This window comes from Ipomoea triloba, chromosome 3, assembly GCF_003576645.1.
Source record: "Ipomoea triloba cultivar NCNSP0323 chromosome 3, ASM357664v1".
NCBI classification, from domain to species: Eukaryota; Viridiplantae; Streptophyta; class Magnoliopsida; order Solanales; family Convolvulaceae; genus Ipomoea; species Ipomoea triloba.
The window spans coordinates 20302896-20325218 of NC_044918.1; the positions used below are offsets into that span (position 1 = coordinate 20302896).

The window sequence follows — 22323 nt, forward strand, 5'->3', positions numbered from 1 at the left end:
ATAATTCCTTCCTTCCAACCAAACGCCCTGTAAAGGTTGGGTCACCTATGATGTTAATGAGAAATATTGACCACTCTTGGCATTTACAATTGTACTCTGTTGGTTGTAACGAAATTAGCTAACCATGTTATAGAAGCACGCATATTGACAAGGACAAGTGCTGACACCAATGTACTCCATCAGACCCAAACCTGCAGTTCAAGTTTAACAGAAGACAATTTACCTTGATGCTTTGCTATGCAATGACCATCAACAAAAGTTAAGGTCAAACACTATCGAATGTTGGCTTGCTATTATAGAAATTGATTTTTGTTCATGGTCAATTATATGTGGGCATGTGGTTGCATCAAGAGTGAGTAATCCAGACGGACTCAAAATCTTAATTTGTGGTGAACCCGAAAGATTTTGTACTTATACTACTAATTTAGTTTACACAGAGATTTTTAATCATTTGTAATTTATATTTTCAATAATAACATAGAATCAACCATTAAGTTTTGTTAGTAATTGCACATGTTTTCGTAAACTATATTATATTATTATTCTCTTTCTTCTTTTTTTTTTAAACGAATGAATGTGAGCCCTAGCCAAGACAAAGTCCAGCTTAATTAAAAGGAAAGAATACACCAGCACTTCTATCATTAACAAATCTCCCAGAATATGAATTGGAGGTCATACAAACTCAATTTAGTCACAGCCGCAGTTGATCGCTACCTTTTCTAAATCATCAACTACCACATTATCCTCCATGGGGCAGTAAGAGATACGCATCATCCAATTCTATTTCTTTTATTATAAATGTTATAACAATACTTTATATTTAATTATATAAGTTTAGAGCGCACATCGCACGGGACAATATCTAGTATTCTATTAAAATAGAATTAAAAAATTCAAATTCAAAATAAATATGTCTGACTTTGTTTCTAATTGGATAGAATTAAAAAATTCCAATTCACTATAAAATTTGTGACTATTTATTTCTGGTACTCTATTTTACTTTAGCATATTCTATACTGCATTGGGTTATGAATTACTCACTAATTTTTTAATACTAAACTTTAGCTTTGACTATTTAGTAAAATCTCCCGCATACATTTTTAAAAAAGGGATATATTATAAAAAGGCTATGTTTGGCAAACCTAGCTGAAAAGGTAGCTGAAAGCTGAAAAGGAGCTGAAAGCTGAAAAGCTATAAGTTAGGAGCTGAAACAGGTGAGCTGTTAAGCTAGCTGTTATGCTTAAAAGTGTTTGGTAAAATTAGCTTTTTGATAAGCTGATAAATGTAAAAAGACTAAAAAGGGCATCTTCATAAAATTTAAATTTGTTTGTTTACATATTAAAATTTAACGTTTGAAAATAAAACTATTAGCAAATCATGATCTAGCATCCCATAATGAAGTAGCAATATTGTTGCGAATCTCCTTCATCTCAGTAGAGGTCTGACTTAAACTTTCGTTGCGAATAAATAAGAATAGAAAAGGGTTTTAATTGGGAAGGGTAAATGATGTCATTTCTTTAAAATAATAAGGTTAAAGATGGAAAAAAAGTTAGGAAGCTAATAGCTTATTTTGAAACGCTATCTTAGGTAGCGTTCAAAAATAAGCTCCTATTTTAAGCTACTAGCTTATTTTAGGAACATTACCAAACAGAGCTTATAGCTTATTAGTAGCTTAAAATAAGCTATAAGCTCCTAAATAAGCTCTGCCAAACAGAGCCAAAGTCTTTAGGTCTTTAAAGTCTATTTATCATCTCTTTCGACTTTTATCATTTAACCAGGACAATCAAATGGTATCAAAGCAGTTGTCTAAATTGAGTTAACATCTCTTGACAATTAGACTAATCTTAATATTTTTCAAAAATTTAGTAGTGTTCTTTTTGTTAATTTGTTTTAAAAATGAAGGACACATTATTAGCGGAAAATTTATTATTTTCAATTCTTTTGAAAAATTTAATGACCAGTGTATTAGCATCTATGCACATTTGTCAGTCTTGCATGATGAGATGTGAGAAGTAATAATAGACGAGCCAATTAAGATTGTGAAGGTCAACATAGCTACAACCTTCACACTAGATGCACCACCATATGCTCTAAAGCCTAGATAGGAGTAGACACTAATGATCACAATTCACAAAATGAAACAATCTCGACAATATTGCAAATGATATCTTGTTCAAGGCCATTGATGATTCAACATTCCCCAAAGTTTGAAAATGCATATCTGTTAAGGAAATCTAGGAAGAACTCATGAAGATTAATTGGCAAAGGACATGAACAAGAGAAGGATAATAAACATACCATTGCCATGAATACATTTGAAGATTTTAAAATGATTACTGGTAAATCTATTGTATATATGGAGGCTAGGTTTATCAAAATTCTTTAAGAAACTAATGATTTAGGAAAGGAGATGAGCCAGAAAGAGATATGCTTGAAGGTACTTCGGAATTGCTTTTTAGCTGGGACAAGAAAGAAATAGCGATGAGAGACCACATGGATCTTAAAACGCTCCAAACTGATAATTTCATAGTGATTTGAAAGCTTATGAATTTAATATGAAAACAAAAGATGGAAAAAAAAAAAAAGGAAGACATATGCATTCATTGATGAGCAACCTTCAATCTCCAAGTTAGAAGACAATAATTTTAATTTTTTAACTAATGAACAATTTTGTATATTTGTTAGAAAGTCCAAAAAGTTTATGAGAAAGAACAACTACAAGGTAGAACTATTTATCTCTTTAAAGGTAACATGGTATTACATATAGAAGAACAAGGAAGAAATTAACTTAATTAAGAAGTAGCAAATCTTTGCTACAACTATAAGAGGCTTGGACATTTCAAGATGGATTGTCTATTTCCAATTGTGGGTAAACATCAAGGTAAGAAACTTCTATGCATGAATCCTCTCAAGAAAAGCACAAAGGATTTCACTGAAATAATAGTAGTAGAAGAAACCATAGGAAAGCTTTTGTGATTGAGGATAATGAAGCAAAATCATCATCAAGTGATTGAAAGTTAATTTTAATAGAATAATATGACACTCTATTGTATAGTGAGCAGAAATGAATGTGTGATAGCCAAAGATCAAGAAGAGGATGAGGTAACTTCAAACTCTTTAAGTTTTAATATTTCTTTATATATTAATCCTAATGACCCTTTTATCAAAAAAATAAAATAAAATGTGGAGTTAATTGAACATTTGAACTGGGAGCTCAATATCAAATCAACATTAGTACTTTTGGAGTTGGGAGACAAGGATACATGGCTAAGGTCTGGGTACAAGTAAATTCCATCTAACTTCTAAAATCATACAACACTTTAGGGCAAAAATCTAAATTCAGTTGAATGTCAGGAAGTTAAACTGAGTATAGCTCAAAAAGTCCTTATCAAATCCCCTTTCAATGATACATACAAAAATACATCCATGAACTGAGCTTTAAGAGATATCAAGACAAAAAAGAAGCTCCAGGGCTCTCTATATCCTCCACTAAGTATGCACAATATCTTGAAGAACAGAATAGCTCAAAGCCAAAATGTAAGTCATGCCTATTGAGAATCCCTTCTAAGCCAAAGCCATTTCCCCTCATTCCGCTTTGCTTCAATCTCGCTTTTGACAACAGGAATCAATAACAAGCCTGCAAAGGATATCGACAGAATAAGCATAAAAAATACGCTAGTCCATCCTCTAGTTGAAATATATCCAGCCAGGAGTGGCCCAATGGCGGCTCCTACAGAACCAGTCCCGTCTATAATTGCAGTTACAGTAGCTAATGCCCGCGAACTTCCACCTGCTACACTCTGAGTGCCAAGATCAGCTGCAACTGCTGTTGTAATGAGAGCATATGGTCCATTAACCACTGAACCAGAAATAAGCATCAACGCTACGTTGGCGAACATGGATATACTTCCAAAAATGCGATAGAGAATAAGGGCCGGAATTGACAACAAGAAGAAGGCAACTGAAGTTACAGCCCGGGCTTCAATTTTATCAGAGATAACCCCTGCCAAAACTCCTCCAATTACTCCTCCAATATCAAAAATTGTTGAAAGCATTCCTGCTTTTTCGTGAGACAGATGCACTCCAGCAACAGCTGCAATTACAGGGATATATTAAATAAATATAGCTACTTATAAATTATAACACACCTGTAATAACTAATAACACAACCCCCATCCAAGAATGAAAGCACCAGTATATGAAATCTAGACCGAGTAAACAAAGATTCAGTATATCCAAAGAGACAGACTAGTTTACCAAATCTTCCATGGTAAATTTGCAACAAAATTGAGTAACACCATATGAAATATAGAAGCAGAACAATCATATATATTTGGGAAACAACAAAACCAATAAAACAGAAAGGCAAAAAATCAAGTGGATAGCTAACGAATTCTGAGCCTGTACCTGTGTGCCTTATGTAGAAGGGCAACCAATACAGAAATGTGTAAGCCACAAGTTTGGAGAAGAACAGGCAGAATGCATATTGTGCAACCCCAGGTAGTTTCCATGCCTCCAAGAACCCAATTGCTATAGAGCCTTCATTTCTAGATGCCACTAATCTCACCACCTCTCCTTCATCTTCACCTACCAATGCCTCTCCCTCATCTGCTGGCCTATCAAAACCAATATCATCTGGCCTTACAACAAGAAACAAATAAACCAAAATTGCCACAGCCACAATGAAAGCCCCAGGCAACACAAAAGACCATCCCCAACCATATCCCAAAACTGATGAGGCAACTAGAGAGCCTACAATATTCCCTACTGAAGTATGGGAATTCCAAGCCCCCATTATGAATCCTCTCCTTCCCTCCCCAAACCAATTCCCTACCACTGCCACCACACAAGGCCACCCTATTGACTGAAACAATCCACACAAAATCTGAACCACCACGAAAAATGGCAGCCAATGCACATCAAGAAAATAACCCAACCCAAAAACTACAACAAAAAACCCACTCCCCACCATTCCAGCAGTCAAGAAAAGCCTGAGATCAATGCTATCCCCTATATGACCCGCAAAATACATCCCCGCGGAGTAAGACAACAGAAAGGCGAGATCGAGCTCGCCAAGCCTGTGGGGTCCATCAGGGCCATCAAACGGCGCCCATCCACCTGTCCGTTCTAGAGAAGCGTTGCTAGTGGTGTTTAGGGTTTTGGGATCTGTGCCGAGAACAGATTTAACTATGCTAGGGGGTTTACGGGAAGCGTGGAAGGCGGCGTAGGCTGTAAAGGTGAGGGCGAAGACCAAGATCTGATGGAAAGTCTTGTGTGGAGAATTGAGAGCTGGGAAGAAGCGAAGACCCGGCGGTAGCGATGGCGGCGGGTTCAGGGGCGGTGGAACCGGAGCATTGAGTTCCATCATTTTTGGATACAACAGAATCAATCAACAATACAAAACCTGTGTCCATACATAAATACACTCGTGCAAACTCAGTATTTATCTATACAAGATGTGTTCATAAAATGAATTACATACACGCAAACTATGCAGAGACCATAGGGAAGAAGGGGGAAAGGGCCGTGTGAAAGAAAGGATCAAAATCAAGAATGAGATTGAAGAATTATGTACCGCGGTTTGAATTGTGTACCGCGGTTTCTTCTCCGAATGTGAAAAATATTCCGCCGGAAATCTGAATCGGAGAATTGGAGAATCGGAGAAATAGCGATACGTCTTAAAAGCTAAGAAACCATGTCCGATGGCATTTCAAAGTCAAAATCAGTTTCAGCGGTTGAAGTTTTGTTACTACCAGTGCCGGTTTAGGATATTCATTCCTATTGGCTCATCAATTTCCAACTCACCATCTAAAATAAAATCTTATTGCTTCTCAACTTCCATGTCAGCTGTACTACATACTCACTTCTAGATTTTAAAAAATGGAGGGTAAATGTTTTTTTTATGACACAGGTTTCCGGCTTAATCCGATTATATCATGAATCTCATAAATTCGTCTTTTGACTTATGAAAAGATGAATTAAGTTTGTCCAGTATTAAAAGTTAAGACACACACCCAACTATACATTTACGTTTCTAGCTTAATCTGATTATATCATGAACTTCATGAATCCGTCTTTAGACTCATGAAGAGGTAAGTCAAATCTGTCAAGCATTAAAAATTAACTCACACATGACACATCCAAATATACATTTTTTGGTCCAAGAAACCCAACTCCATCGTCTAACTTAGTGAGTGATAAATGTTTTCTCTTCTTGTTTTTTTTTTTTTTCCTTTTGTTTTTGGGTTTATGGTTTAGAGTCTAATTTACTTTAGAGCATTTTAATTATAATTTAAAATGTCTTAATTAGAGCATTTTAATTATAATTTTATACATTAATTTTATTTGTACAAAAGAAAAAATAAATTTAAATTCTACAAATTAAGAAGAAAAATAGGGATCTGTTGGATGTATGTAACAACATACGTATTGATCCACGATATAACATAGGCTCCTATATTAGCCCTTATTTTTGCAAAATTATTTGTCTTTTACTATTTCTAATTGATATTACAATTATAATAAATAATCAAAATATATTGTATATTTACTATTTTATTTATTTATTTTTTTGAAAACTTTACTATTTTAATTTTAAAAAAAAAAACAAATAAACTGCAAAACTTTACAACATCAAACCTTATTGGACTAATGAGATCTATGTGGATTTGGGCTGCAAAAACATATTACTAATAGCCAAGAGCCTGAATAAATATGGGTACCAAAATATAACAATTTTGTTTTACATGGAATTTGGGCTCCATCAAAGGAGCTACGCCATTGCCACAACGCCTAGCCACCTCCCCATTGCTAGTCCTCATCGCCGCGTTGTTGCTCCTTCACCGTCAAACATTGCATGGAGCCAGCCACCATTGTTAATTAGCTAACGTTTCTCTATAGTGCATCTTTGTAAAGGAATGAGGCCAGGGCCGGCTTTTTGGTTTGCGTGGCCCTATGCTGGTAAATAAGTGAGACCTTATCAAACTATAAATAAGCTGTGAATTGAAAAAAAATTGCAAATAGAAAAATGCAATTAGGGGCCAATATAATCACAAATACATATACTAACTAATAAGACAGAGTTGAACTAGGGGCCCTGTACTGTTGCCCATTTTGCACGCCCTAAAATCCGGCCTTGAATGAGGCTAAAGGGAGAAGGGTGAATGAAATGACATGTTTACCCTCCATTTTAACATCACTTTCACCTCTGATCTTGGCTAATGGACGATCACGAGAAGTTACTTTTTGATACTCAAATGACGTTTGTTGGTTGGTTTGATAGTTTAGGACCACCAATGATAAAATTATAGTACTTGGAGGACCATTAGAGGTATTACTCTATATAAACACATTACGATTTTTAATATAATGAATTAATACTTTTCAGTGAAAATACAATATGTTTCATTCAAAGATGGATGCTTTTAATAAATATGTAATGCTTTTCATGTGAAAAGTAATAATTTTTAGTGAAAATTTTAATACTTTTCAATGAACATGTAATGCTTTTTTTTAGTAAAAACAAAATATTTTTAAAGAAAAAAAAAGTAATGCTTTCAAGTGAAAATGGAGGGCATCCAAATTTGTGAATTTTGGGTGATTTTTGAGGAGATTTTGGATGAGGTGGAAGAGAGAGAGGGAGTTGCGTCTCTCTGCAAATGAGAGTTTTTCAGACTTTGTAGGACCACTGCAGAGCTGTGACATTTACGCCACCTATGCGTGGCTACCACAGTTGCGCCCAGTCGACACTTGCACTGTTGGGCGCGTTATTTAGGCTGTTTAGATTTTTATTTTATTTTATTTTTGTTGAAATAAGCTTTGTTGTATTTATTTTTTCTTTTTTCTCTTCCTTCTTATCTTCTCTTTCTTAATCACACTTACAAAAATTTTTCAAAAACCACCCAAAAATAACTATTAAGGATGCTCGCTTTAATTTTCAATAAATATCTAATGCTTTTTTAAAGAATAATAATATTTTTCAACAAAAGTGATATATAATAATAATAATAATAATAATAATAATAATAATAATTGTTGTTGTTGTTGCTGACCACACAAATCAAAGAAGTAAAAACCAGACTTGGACCATACACAAAGACAGCAGATCGAGACAAATAGAAGAATGCTTAATGTGGCTAGCTTGTTGGCCGTAATATTTAGTTGCTTATTTTTATTTATTTATTGTTTTTTTTTTTCCTTAACATAGGCCACGGCCATATCAATTTTAAAATTCTTCTCACACAAGTTTGACGATAAATATATAATTCCAAAATGAATAATATAATATAGAAGAGAAATAAAAAGTCTTTACTATTTCATTATTTGTGTTTTTATTTATTTATTTATTTATTGGTTGGCTTCAAAATATAGAAGAAATAATATCCAATTATTTGGTTAATTCAAATAATGGAAAATAAACACATATTCAAGTGATAAAAATAGCCTAATACTCATTGACAAAATAGTATGTGTAAAAATTGTGACATTGTTTCACTTACTTTAATATTTTTTTCTAAAAATTTAAAAAGAGAAAGTATTTTAGTCTGTCAATTAACTTCTGAAAAGAATTAAAAAAAAAAAAAACAAAAACAAAACAAAAGTGGCATGTGACTAAAATGCCCCATCTTTTTTTTTTTCTCAGAAAAAAAGTATTGAAAAATCTTTCAAAAAATTTTAATAATCCAATATTGAAATATTATTAATACATCATGTTTAAAACCCCATTTAAAAAAAAAAAAAACATAAAAAATCAATTGATGCTAAATCTCAATTACTTTACGTTAGTTGTAGTGATACTTAACAGGTTAACATTGGTTATAATTGATTTTAATGTTAACAACATTAGCACAAAGTAGTATGCAACATTATTATTTTGACAATTTTGGAAAGTAAAGTTAAATATACTTCTCCATGGTACGCCTAATGTCAATTTTCTAAACTATTATAAAGATGTCTAGCATGACACTAGACGTCTAGACCCTTCAAAATCTATGCTATTATTTTTTAATGATATTATTAGACATGATTTGTTTCATTAATCTATAGTTGAATCAATTAATTTATAAGTAACCAATATATAAAATGTTGCGATGTCACATCAATTAACCTAAGCAAAATTTATGTTTAAAAATTAATTAAATATATAATTATCAAATGTTCAAAAGGTTGAAAACTCTACTGTTTAATGATGGTTAAAATTAAAATAACACTTTATTTTATATAATTATTATATATAAAAATAGATAATTCATAATTTATATTTTAATTTCTTTATACATTTACAATTAAGACAATTGAATAAGGCAAATTTTAAGGAGTATAATTATATTTCTAGAAGTTATAATGCATTCCATTTGACATTTAGAAATTAACTCTTCATAGATTTCATAGAATCATACTAACTTCAAGATTTTAAAAAAAAAAAAACAATAAAAAATTGAAAGAAGTAACTCTCACTTTATAACTTCCACATTCCTAATTTAATTAAAAATTTGACAATGTTACGGAAGAAATTAACATTACTCTTAGTTAAAGAGTTGGGTTCCTAATTTTAAAACCTAATTGCTATTGCGATATGAGAGGAGAGGAAAAAGCTATATATTTTTAAAAAGTAAGACTTTTACAGTTCCTCAATCCCTAGTTTTTGTGTTTTTTATTACTGTTTTTATAATTATGTTTAGAGTATTATAATTTTTTTTATTTATATGTTGACCCCCTCTCTCTGTATATATAGGGTACCAATTTTAATGTGTCTCATAAAAATAAAATAAAAAATTCATATATAAGTTAAAAAAAATTTAGTGGTGTCCATTGACACGTACTACTCTTCCTAAGGTAGCTTTGCTAGTGTGATTTTCTATATTTGCAATATTAAAAAATCTTGGTTATTATCTTTCAGACTTAAGTGTTTGAGAGCTTGTCTTATCGCTAACCCTAATCGCGTTTGATTGACCAGTTAGTGCAACAACTATAGGACTATGTGCGGAAAATAAATCAAACATAAAGTAAAGAACACAAAGTATTGTTTACCCAGTTCGATATAATCGTATCTACGTCTGGGGGACCCCAGTGAGTCCAATCCACTATCTGAACAGCAAATCAAACAAACGGTAAGAGAACGCATTCTCAACCCAATGTGTGATATACCTCACATGTTAAAGACCCAATCTGATAAAGCTATAGAGGATTGTCGAGGGCGGAGATCCATGCAATCAGCAATCCAAGAAATCCCTTCTTAGAGATCTGTGTTGTCACTGTCCGTCTTGTTGACTCACCCACCACTGCACCACAGCTGTATGGAATACGATCCAATGATAAAGCTTTGTAGAACTTCTTCTCAAGAGCCTTCTTAAACTCATATCATCAACAATGTCTTGAGAAGATGATATCTCAGAGTATTCTCTTTGTAATTCGTAGAGAGTTTCTTGAATCTCTTGTAAAGTGTATCTTATCAATTCATCAAGTATTCAACTCTGTTGAATTCTCTCTCTAACTAGTATATGTAATATACTCTGATTCATGGATGAGAAGTAATTCCTAAGATATTTCTTGTAGAATGAATTACTATCTAACCTTTGAGGTCTTTCAGTCAGATAAGAATATTCTTATAAAATAATCTCAAATCGTGTAATTGCTCTGCCAGCTGTACTTGATAAGTTGTTGTAGTTCTAACGGTATGCTTCCAAAGTCTCTGGTATAGTGTCTATTCTGCCAAATCTTCAATCAGTAGTCTAACTTACACTAAATCTAACCTATCTAGATTGCCATAATAATTTTGCCAATAACAAGTTGGGATTTACAACACTAAACACTAATAGCCAATGTGCTAAAATCATAATAATTATATATTTTACATTTTTCATTTTCAAACTTTGATATATAAACATCATTTATGTATGGCTAAATTTCTATATAACAGTAATAATGTCAAAATTATTTTAAAAAATTAGAGGATGAAAAAAAAGACATACAACAATGGTTCAATAGGTATATATTATAGGATACATACAAATAGTTAATTATATATATATATATATATATATATATATATATATATATATATATATATATATATATATATATATATATATATATATATATATATATATATATATATATATATATATATATATAATATATATATATATATGAAGATGTCATTTTTAGTCTTTTTTACATTTATCAGCTTTTCAAAAAGCTAATTTTAGCAAACACTTTAAGCATAATCAGCTAGCTTAACAACTCTTCAATTTTCAGGTTCTAACTTATAACTTTTTAGCTAAATTTGTCAAACATAGCCATAGTTTACCTAAGATAAGTATATACAGATTATAGATGTTTTTGTATCTAATATAATAAAGTAATAATTCGCTTTATCTTGGTAGTTTATAATGTATTTTAAAAGAATAAATTTGTTTTATATTCAATCACGTTAGATTATAAATGTTTTTATTTTCATGTATTTGATTATTTTATTTTAAAGTTATAACATTTTTGTTGGTAATATAATTTGTACTACATAGTAAAATTTTAATATTATTTTGAGTAATTGAACATGATGGTCATTCACTTTTTATCATTTGTTTTAATTAACCTGTTCATGAAATTATTAACTCACTTGGTTGTTATTTACGATTTTTCGTTGTGAGTTATATAGCTATTTACATTCATTATATATATATATATATATATATATATATATATATATATATATATATATATATATATATATANTATATATATATATATATATATATATATATATATATATATATATATATATATATATATATATAATTAACTATTTGTATGTATCCTATAATATATACCTATTGAACCATTGTTGTATGTCTTTTTTTTCATCCTCTAATTTTTTAAAATAATTTTGACATTATTACTGTTATATAGAAATTTAGCCATACATAAATGATGTTTATATATCAAAGTTTGAAAATGAAAAATGTAAAATATATAATTATTATGATTTTAGCACATTGGCTATTAGTGTTTAGTGTTGTAAATCCCAACTTGTTATTGGCAAAATTATTATGGCAATCTAGATAGGTTAGATTTAGTGTAAGTTAGACTACTGATTGAAGATTTGGCAGAATAGACACTATACCAGATACTATATATATATATATATATATATATATATATATATATATATATATATATATATATATATATATATATATATATATATATATATATATATATATATATATATATATATATATATATATATATAATGAATGTAAATAGCTATATAACTCACAACGAAAAATCGTAAATAACAACCAAGTGAGTTAATAATTTCATGAACAGGTTAATTAAAACAAATGATAAAAAGTGAATGACCATCATGTTCAATTACTCAAAATAATATTAAAATTTTACTATGTAGTACAAATTATATTACCAACAAAAATGTTATAACTTTAAAATAAAATAATCAAATACATGAAAATAAAAACATTTATAATCTAACGTGATTGAATATAAAACAAATTTATTCTTTTAAAATACATTATAAACTACCAAGATAAAGCGAATTATTACTTTATTATATTAGATACAAAAACATCTATAATCTGTATATACTTATCTTAGGTAAACTATGGCTATGTTTGACAAATTTAGCTAAAAAGTTATAAGTTAGAACCTGAAAATTGAAGAGTTGTTAAGCTAGCTGATTATGCTTAAAGTGTTTGCTAAAATTAGCTTTTTGAAAAGCTGATAAATGTAAAAAAGACTAAAAATGACATCTTCATAAAATTTAAATAATTTTAAATTTAAATAAGGTTGTTTACATATTAAATTTTAACATTTCGAAATGAAACTATTAACATAATCATGATCTAGCATCCCATAATGAAGTAGCAATATTGTTGCAAATCTCCTTCACCTCAATAGAGGTCTCACTTAAATTTTCGTTGATTGAGATATTAGTACTTGAATAAAAATATAAGAGAAGAGAAAAGCCAAAAGTGTTTTAATTGGGAGAAGTAAAAAATGTCATTTATTTAAAATAATAGAGAAAAAAAAAGAAAAAAAAAGAAGCTACTAGCTTATTTTCGAAACACTACTTAAATAAATGACATCAAGCTTATTTAGGAGCTTATAGCTTATTTTAAGCTACTAATAAGCTATAAGCTTTGTTTGGTAATGATCTCAAAATAAGCTAGTAGCTTAAAATAAGAGTTTATTTTGAAACGCTACTTCAGGTAGCTTTTCAAAAATAAGCTAGTAGCTTCTTAACTTTTTTCCATCTTTATCCTTATTATTTTAAATAAATGACATCATTTATCCCTTCCAATTAAAACTCTTTTGACATTTTTTCTTCAATATGTTTCGTTGTAATTTTAATTTGATATTTGTGTTTGAACAATAATTTTTGTATGAACTAATTTTATAAATTATAAACATTTTGTTTTACTTTATATATTTTTAAATATATGTTCTTACTTTATATTTTATTAAATTATATTGATTTCATTATTTTATATTTTAATATGTAACAAACCTATTTAAATTTAAAATTATTTAACTTTTATGTAGATGTCCTTTTTAGTCTTTTTACATTTATCAACTTATCAAAAAGCTAATTTTACCAAACACTTTTAAGCATAACAGTTAACTTAACAGCTCTTCAAATTTCAGCTTCGAGCTTATAGCTTTTCAGCTTTCAGCTACTATTTCAGCTAGGTTTGCCAAACATAGCCAGTAGTGTTTCAAAATAAGTTTTTATTTTAAACTACTAGCTTATTTGAGAACATGATCACACAGAGTTTATAGCTTATTAGTAACTTAATTTATTAATATAGTTATTAATAAATATAAAAAGATTTACTATGTATGTTTATATGAATAATTTGACTTAATTCCAACCATGGTCCTCCGACTATGTTGATTTTCCAAAATTAGTCCCTGACTTTTAATTTGGACAATTTAGCTCCCTTGACTTTCAAATTCTTTCCAATGTTGGTCCTTTCGTCAAATTTTGGTTAAATTGATGTCAAATGAAGGGGTAAAATTGTCCTTTCACATGTTTAGTATATTATTACTCGTATTTCTCCTATCCTATACGCTGTATATATAAATATAATCTTAGTCGAAGTCTCAATCAAAGCCATATAATCTCATTCGATGTCTCTTCGACTGATATTATATTCATATATATAATGTATAAGACAGAAAAAATACGAGTATACAAGTGAATGGACAATTTTACCCCTTCATTTGACCTCAATTTAATCAAAATTTGACGAAAGGACCAACATTGGAAAGAATTTGAAAGTCAAGGGACCTAAATTGTCCAAATTAAAAGTCAACTAATTTTGAAAAATCATCATAATCAGAGGACCATTTCTAGAATTAACTCTGAATAATTTGATACGGAGAAAATTAAAAAGAAATTAAGGCACAGTAATAATGAATTAGGCACCAAACGAACCGTATCCGTATGCATAATAATGATGATGAAAATGAAGTGGGGAATGGAGAATGGTAAAAGAAAAGCAAGCAATTGTCTGGTTTTGAAGAACGCAAAAGCAGCTGATTCACTGGGCGACATCTCACCTCACCTGTGAGCTGTGTGGTTCACACCACGCGCTCTCTCTCTCCCCATTTTCACATATTCACCATTCCATTCCATTCCTTTCCTCTCCCTCTCCACTTCTCCCACCAAGCTCTCTCCCACCCAGGAAGGAAGGAAGGAAGGAAGGAAGAGGAAACGGAGGAGGGGCTTCTTGGGTCCGATGGGTTCCGGCGGTAGTCGTCTGGGCGCGCACCCACGACCTCATCGCCCCTCCCGCACCCGCAGCGTCAAACGAACCCTTTCCTCTCTTTTAATCTGCGGTGCTTCTCCTTCCGATTCAGCCCATGATCAGGTATAAATACGTCTATGGATTATTTCTTTTTTCAATTAGATTTTGAAAGTTGTGATCTTTATTCTTTAATCAACCCCCCGTTTCATTTATTTCTTCTGATCCATTGATTGATAGCTCTGTGAATTTATGCTTTCATCCGTAGACCTAGAATTGGGATTTTTGCTTTTACATGAACCAATCAATGAAAAGTAATTAATGTTGGTATATTAGGGTGCTCACTTTTATTTATTTGACTGTTAGGTAAGGAAACATTAAGGTTTAACTGTAACTGATGGTTGGGTGAAGATTGATTAATTAATCAGGTGCTCATTTAAGACTATGAGCTATGAAAATCATATTTAGACTTGTTTGCAGCATATGTATGGCTTGTAAAACACGACATACTGCTTATAAGTTTCTACCATACGTTGTGGCGAAGGAGTTGTAAGCAGCTGAGAACTTGTGTAATAAGGTGCGCAGCATCACTGCATATATGCTTTAAAAGTGGCTTTGGTTGGTCTTGAATATAACATGAGAGGCTTTTTCATTGGCACTCCAAGCAGCAGCGCCATGCACGCTGTTTCTCTTAGCATACAGCGAGGTATACCTTGTTACCTAATGGCTCATGTTTCTGCCCCCTGTGTTTGGACCTTCAATTAATCTTGAATAACGCAAAGCTTTTAAAAGTATATTATTGAGAAGAGAGTTGTGCAGAATTAGAACAAAACATTTTGTCTAATGGGGTGGCTCTGATTCTTGTGTTTACTTTGTTAAGCATTTGTGTTTCACTCAAATGGTAACCAGGGATTGTTGAGGTTTCTGAGATAGTGGCAGGCTTTTGACTAGTGTGTATATGTATTTGATGGGCAATATTCTGTGCTTGAGTTTGTTTCTTTGAGAAATAGAGCTATTATCCTTTTTTTTTTGGTTATTATTTTTATTTTCAATTTTCTTGGATTTTAAATTCTTTTGTTATCTAATGCTGGTTAGCATGAGAGAGAAGAAGATAAAGGGTTATGCCATAGGGAAGATTGGGAAGTATCTGTTCATATGTATGATCAAAGCCAAATATTTGAAAAAAGTTTTGCGATGTTCAGCATGGATTATGTAAATGGGTATTCAAGTTTGAATTCATATGTTTTGTTTGCTTTGCTTGTGCTGTAGATAGAAGATCATTCAGCTGAGTTGCTGATCAATTCTGCAAAACACATTAGGTCAAAAAAGCTTAAGCCCCCAAGTAGGCGTTCTGCTGCTGCCTTGACTTGCTCTAAAATTGAAATTGGAGTTTCATCTGCTGGCAATGTGGTAGATGGTCCAAGCAATGTCAATGGCAGTAATACAGGACAAAGCTTTTCTGAGAATAAGGAAGTAGCTCCCAATAGTATTCGTAGTGAAACTACTCATACTGCCCCAGGGGATCAACCCTTTCCAATCTCTCTATATAGAATGGAAAATGTGGATAACTCTGAAACAGCTAGTACAAGGGATGATGATGGGTCACTGATTTGTGCTGTGTCCACTCAATTTAGCAGTCCATCCCATGGCGGTCTTGAATCTCCATCAGTTGAGGAGTTACTTGGAAACCACTCAGATGATGTTATCATATTTAACAATTGTGATTCTGCCTCTGTATCTGTTGTTTTGGACTCTCCAGTAACTTCCCTTTCTCCCAGAGATGATTTCTGTCAACAGACACCTCCGTCATTCCCAGAGTTGGTGGTGTCAGAGAGGGAACAACATCTAACAGATGGAGGTATACTTCATGCTGATATTGAAAGTATCTCTTCCAATGTCCATTCTAGCAGCTCTGCTGAGAGTAGTCATGAACCTAGACGCAACAATCGAAGGCTATTTTGGGACGCCTTTTCAAGAAGGCGCCTTAGGAATAATGCAGATTCCAGGACCTCTGTCTTTTCAAATGATGATTCAGATGATGTAGGGCCTCATGAAAGATGGCCACATGACCTTCGTGGTGGTGCCTTTCATAATGGGGTTGGAGGGAATTTCAGGTCTCATCAAAATCGATCTCATGGTAGTAATGATCAACATCATTCAAGATCAGAGGTGATAATTTGGATATGCAATCTGATTATGAGACTTAAGAAATTGTAGCTAAATTTAGATTTGTTCTCTATGCATAGTCTTTTATTCTGTCTTTCTGTGGGAAGCTTAGCTTCATGATTGAATTTGTAAGTTCTAGATACTTATGACTTTGCAGGTTCAGGAAAGACATCACAGTGGCATTACTGCTAGTAATAACCCAATTGCAAACTGTCCATCCGGTATTCACCTTGATGGTGCATGTTCATGTGAGTCGGTCTTGATGACTGACGAATCTGGCTCCCGTGCAAGTATTTCACGTATAGTCATGCTTGCTGAAGCATTATTTGAGGTATCCTTGTTGATTGAATGAATCTTTCTACTTCAGCTGCATAATCTGAATGAGTTTTCTCTTGAATCTTATTGTTCTTAAAATTTTACCAACTCTTGCAAAGTTTAGAGCTTGTTTCAAACTTTTTTTCAGAAAGAAAAAGAAGAGCATTTAAAGATATTGGGTTTTTGTGTGGTTATATTGCTCCTGCCCCACCTGTCAAAAATGGAAATTTTAGCAAAGCATCTCTAAGCGCTAATTTTGATGGAAGAAAAGAAACAAGACATCTTTGTTCCTCTTCAAATAGTTAAGCTAACACTTTTGAATTATGTATTGGAAAAACAAGAATGTCTCCCCAAACTTTAAACTAAAGGTGTCTCAGTCTGCAATTAGAGAAATGTCTTTCCCAACTTTAAACCAAATGTCTCTCCACATGAAAAGCTAAGCTTACACATTTTTATTAATTATTATAAGCTGGGATGAATATGAATGTCTCTCCAAAATTTAGACCCAAGGTGGCCCAATCTGCAACCAGAGATCTTTGTTTGAAGAACCTAAGTGGTGTCCTGTTATCTGTCTTTTGTGAAACAATTTGTAAACCACAGTTGAAGGGATGTGACCTGTTAGCTTTCGAAGTAATAACCTTTTCATCATCTAATTGAAGCTGTTCAGTCATTTTTGGTTGGTGAATATTTTTCATCCTTCTTGTCAATGTGTAAAAAACTTACTACCCAACTATCAAACACATTTGACTGCTTCATTTTCTTTACAGGCTTCTCTTTTAGTCTTTTTCATATCTGTACTATACTACCTACATTATGTATTAAAGGATATAAACCGAATTACTGTTTATTTAGTATTATTTTCCATGATCTTTGCTCATCTGTTAATTTCTGCCATTAGTGGAAGCTACCAACTGTATAATGTGTTATCTGCAGGTACTGGATGAAATACATCGCCAACCTGCGCCACTTTCTTTATCTATGGCTTCACTTCCAGCACCAGAAGCAGTTGTTGATTCTTTTCCAGTAAAGGATCATATAAAGAAAGAAGGATTATTTGATGGAAATGATGTAACAAAGTGAGTTTCTCTATTCCTCCTTTAACTATGTACGAAGCTAGAACATTGTTGATACGGACCATTTTTGGAATTTTATTTTATTAAATTTCACAGGAAGCAGTTGTTAGTTAATGACAGAAATTGGTGTATGCATAACTGCCTTTTCTCTATTGTTCTTTACTCCCTTATATGATTACTTGTTATGGTTGATGCACTCTTTCAATTCTAGTGTTGAATGAGTTTGATGTTGATTCCTTTGCTAAACCTTTTAAATTCCATTATCCCTTCCATCATTCTCAGTCTCTTTCTTTTAACCAGTATATGGTCTATTATGGTATTCACATTATAATGATTTTTTGGTATTTATTTTAAAAATGACAGTATGACATTTTGGGAAATTATAAGTGTATAAACTTTATTATGTGTAAAAAGGACAGTATGACCTCTCCATCAATAGCCAATTCAGCCTTAGAATTTACGTTTTAATCACAATATTTTCCATGTAGGTGCTACATATGTTTGGCTGAGTATGAGGAAGGAGATCAGATACGAGTGCTCCCATGCCACCATGAGTTTCACATGTCATGTGTTGATAAATGGCTGAAAGAGATACATGGGTATAGCATTTCTACTTCCCCTGAACTTTTATTTCTAACCGATCTTCCCCTAAATTCCCATGAACTAATGCTATTCTACGTACCCTGAAGCTTTTTGCACATTAGTGTCTGCATTTAAGTGTTTTTTTTTCTTCCCGAATTCCCATGAACTAATGGCATATTCTTTTGTACACTTGTGCTTCAGTGTGTGCCCACTTTGTCGTGGGGACGTTCAAGAGGGTTTTATGGAGGATACAACTACAAACGCAGATATTCCTTCCCCTTTTAGTTAAGTATCTGGCATAGAAGTCCGGCATCCAGCCTTCTCATTTTTGTCATCCAGCCTTTGGTGGTGGTATTTGTCATAGGAACAGGAACAGGAGCGAAGCAAAACATATCTTTGATTCTTTTCTGTACCATTCTGGTCTTATTTTTTTCCCTTCCCTTCCCAAAACATATCTGGCCTTAGCTGCTGCGACTCAAGAAAAAAGAAGCCACAGGAATCAACCTTATTACAAATATGTTGTTTTCTTTGTTTTTGTTTTTTGTTTGTTTTAATGTTGCTTTGGCGGCGCACACAAAATGGGTGGGTGGATTGGATTGTGCAAAGTTTATGTATGCCTTGTCAACCTTGTACATAAAAAAAATGTAGATTGCTTCAGAAATGAAATCTCTTAGCTAGGCTAATCTGAGGTCTGTCAGACATTGTATTACCTCAGTATGGATGAATGCAAGAATAAACTTGTAATTTTCCTTCCACACAGATTAGCAGCAAAACATATCTCTTATAATCATTGTTTTAGCAACTATTGGCTGTCTTTACATGTTTTGCAGAAATCATAAGAATAACAGATAGGGTACCAGAAAGGGTTCTGGTTCATTGGGACAATTGAGAGAGATTTAGGGATAACTATACATCAAAGAAAGGGTTATACTTAAACCCCTTATCAATGCTGGTTGTAGTACTAGTTTGCATGCCATATTTTCCTTGCTTAGAATGAGCAAACAGATTTGGGTGACAATTTTCATCATCTTCTTCTTCATCATCAAAGGTTTCCCATTTCTTGGCCCCCCGCGAATTCCCCATCTCTGCAACATGCTGCTTGAATTCCTTCCTCACCACATCCAACACTACATCTCCATACCTATCACACCATTGCCTGGTAAAGAATGTGTTAGTGAACAGCAAAAATAGTGATTTTTCAGTGTGAAAGATAGATACTTACTTGGGGAAGAACTTTTTCAGGTCAGCCTTGTCTACTGGGAGCCTAGTTGAAATTGCTTCTATTTGATCATCCCTGATATCAATCAATATCTTTGCATTACACAGAATTCTCAACTCTATACATGAAAACAAGAGAGAAGATTATGAAAATTCTTACGTGAACTGAACGCTAGAGTTCTTTTCATCGAGTTTTGTCTGGATTTGCAGTAATTCTTTCTTTATATTCTCCCCCAGAACCTGCAGATTATTGCATATCAGAGCATTAGAAGCTGCAAAGGAAACCCTGTTTGTTTTCAAGAAGATTAATTAAGCAGACCTTATCGACGAAGAAATCTGACGGGGCTCCATTGGGAAGCAGCTTCTTCTTGATCTGCTTCGTGTCCGGTCCCTCCCCAATCGGTTCTGTGACAAGAAGCTGGTCTGGGTATGTTTCTTTTCCATCTGATTTCTCAGCCAGTGACAGTGGAGCTGTTTCATCATCAGAATCACTCTTCTTCCACTTCTTGAAACCATCAAATCCCCATTGTTTCTTCCCTGATTTCTCCTTCTCCTCACTGGGCTCTGTTTGAAACAGAGATCTAAATGGTTTCCTCTTTGGCTTCTCCCCCCCACTCTGCTTCTCAACCTTCACACTGGGCTCAGGACCCGAGCTCTCTGCCATAAGAATCGACTTCGATTCGCTCCAAAACGGGTTCTCTGTAGATTGAGAAGGGTTGAATGGCTTCAGATTTTCTTCCTTCATCTTTTCACTTCTAGCAAAGCCTAATGCTGATGCAGCTCCTTTGATTTGTTTCATAGCTGCGTTTTGTTTCGATTTGGGTTTCGAATTCATGCTCTCCTCTTTATCATCCTTCAAGTCTATGACAGACCACTCTTCATCTGAGATCTCTTTCTTTGACCCAACAATCACATTTCTTGCCTCAATCTCACCCCCCTGAACTGCTAGCCTTTGCAACAAAGGCCTCTTCGATGAATGATACTCCTCCTCCGATATGCATTTTGCATATAACAAATCCTACACACACAAAAAGAACACAACTTTCAAATGAATTCAAGAGATTCAACACATACCCAGATTTTGGTTGACAAGGGAAACTCGCAGCCACTATCTGAAGTGTGCACCGGGTAAACTATGACCCTAGCCGACATAGGGATCACAAACCAGTCTAAGCTGCTCATAGCTGACTGGCTCAAACCAAGAAGGCAGTTTACCCAGATTTGAAAGAATGGAGAATTGAGCAATCTTGACCTGCAGGAAGATTAGCTTATCCCTTAAAATAGACGGGTGTTCGTGATCAACCGGGGCTGCGATTAGGGTCTCGAGGAGGTGGGATCTGAAAGCAGAGACCTCTGATTCACCCAAAATTCCCTCCTTGCAGAGCCCCATCAAGTTGAGGATTTGGTGGAAAGAGTCCTGCTGCCATTTGAGATTATCGGTCTGCTGCTTCGAGAGGCGCTGCTCTGCAGCCGCGATCGCGGGCACCCGCCTCTTCTTGAAGGAAAACGGCAACATGTTCTTGCAGAGAGAGGTGATGGAGTCATGGAGCGTGCTGTAGTATGTGGGTGTGTATGAGTACACCATTCTTGAAAAAAAAAAAGCTTTTTCTTCAACTTTTCTTTTCCAGCGAATTTCAAGCTACAAATTTTGCAGGAGAGATGAGATCTGTTTTCTAAATTTGTGGGATTTTTTGGTTTGATTTTCTGGGGTTTATGTAATTGAAGAATGGAGAGGAGAGAAGTCTTTTATTGTTTGTCTGAAAGAGAAAGCTTGTTGAATATTGAAGAGTGGGGCGTAGCTGAGTGTAAACGGTCGGTTGGGAACTAGCCGTTGGATTTTAAACGTTACAATTGAAGGAACTACGTCGTTTCTATTTACTCCAATTTTGTATTGTCACTTTTGGCCCAATATATTTTCGTAGGTTGGTCCAATCACATTTTTGGACCGCTAACATGTCTCAAAATCTTTTTTCTTTTGCAAATTTGGGCCATAAGCCAAAAATATTATTTTTTCTCCTTTCATAATTAAATTTTACATTCACTCATTAACCATTTTGACACGTAAATATACGAAATTAGTCTCCTTACATAGGAGATTTCAAATTCTTTGATAGCATATTAAAATTGTTAGCAAACTCAATTAAATTCATGCCTCAAGCCAAGACATTGTGGTAGTGGCCTTCGGTTGCACTCCCATATAGAAT

At 33.2% G+C, this 22323-nt stretch overlaps 3 protein-coding genes across 4 annotated transcripts; 1 reads left to right on the top strand and 2 right to left on the bottom strand.

Moving 5' to 3' along the window:
- Nucleotides 1-3214: 3214 nt before the first annotated feature.
- LOC116011843 (putative glycerol-3-phosphate transporter 5) lies at nt 3215-5725 on the bottom strand. Of its 2 annotated transcripts, XM_031251261.1 has the most exons (3): nt 5576-5723; nt 4408-5404; nt 3215-4093 (listed from the first exon to the last, which is right to left on the bottom strand). In XM_031251261.1, exons 2-3 carry the CDS (start codon nt 5366-5368, stop codon nt 3549-3551), a joined length of 1506 nt encoding a protein of 501 aa, XP_031107121.1. In that variant the 5' UTR covers nt 5369-5404; nt 5576-5723; the 3' UTR covers nt 3215-3548. The 2 variants fall into 2 exon arrangements, with proteins under 2 accessions (XP_031107121.1, XP_031107120.1); XM_031251260.1 differs by having other exon boundaries at nt 4408-5725.
- Nucleotides 5726-14504: 8779 nt separating this feature from the next.
- LOC116012594 lies at nt 14505-19656 on the top strand. Its single transcript, XM_031252167.1, has 6 exons — nt 14505-14891; nt 16035-16934; nt 17089-17262; nt 18180-18322; nt 18808-18918; nt 19103-19656. Exons 1-6 carry the CDS (start codon nt 14760-14762, stop codon nt 19188-19190), a joined length of 1548 nt encoding a protein of 515 aa, XP_031108027.1. The 5' UTR covers nt 14505-14759; the 3' UTR covers nt 19191-19656.
- On the bottom strand, nt 19532-21867 carry LOC116012595. Its single transcript, XM_031252168.1, has 5 exons — nt 21372-21867; nt 20439-21137; nt 20280-20359; nt 20124-20195; nt 19532-20057 (listed from the first exon to the last, which is right to left on the bottom strand). The coding sequence occupies exons 1-5, from the start codon at nt 21702-21704 to the stop codon at nt 19808-19810; spliced, it is 1434 nt and encodes a 477-aa protein (XP_031108028.1). The 5' UTR covers nt 21705-21867; the 3' UTR covers nt 19532-19807.
- Nucleotides 21868-22323: the final 456 nt, after the last annotated feature.

Excerpts from the sequence above, each read along its gene's own strand:
- LOC116012595 (XM_031252168.1), bottom strand. The coding sequence starts at position 21,704 with ATGGTGTACTCATACACACCCACATACTACAGCACGCTCCATGACTCC. Across the intron at positions 21,138-21,371 it reads ATAAGCTAATCTTCCTGCAG|GATTTGTTATATGCAAAATG; the intron begins GTCAAGATTGCT and ends TTGTGTGTGTAG. Across the intron at positions 20,196-20,279 it reads AACTCTAGCGTTCAGTTCAC|GGATGATCAAATAGAAGCAA; the intron begins GTAAGAATTTTC and ends GATTGATATCAG.
- LOC116012594 (XM_031252167.1), top strand. The coding sequence starts at position 14,760 with ATGGGTTCCGGCGGTAGTCGTCTGGGCGCGCACCCACGACCTCATCGC. Across the intron at positions 16,935-17,088 it reads AACATCATTCAAGATCAGAG|GTTCAGGAAAGACATCACAG; the intron begins GTGATAATTTGG and ends ATGACTTTGCAG. Across the intron at positions 18,919-19,102 it reads TGGCTGAAAGAGATACATGG|TGTGTGCCCACTTTGTCGTG; the intron begins GTATAGCATTTC and ends CTTGTGCTTCAG.
- LOC116011843 (XM_031251260.1), bottom strand. The coding sequence starts at position 5,368 with ATGATGGAACTCAATGCTCCGGTTCCACCGCCCCTGAACCCGCCGCCA. Across the intron at positions 4,094-4,407 it reads CTTCTACATAAGGCACACAG|CTGTTGCTGGAGTGCATCTG; the intron begins GTACAGGCTCAG and ends CTGTAATTGCAG.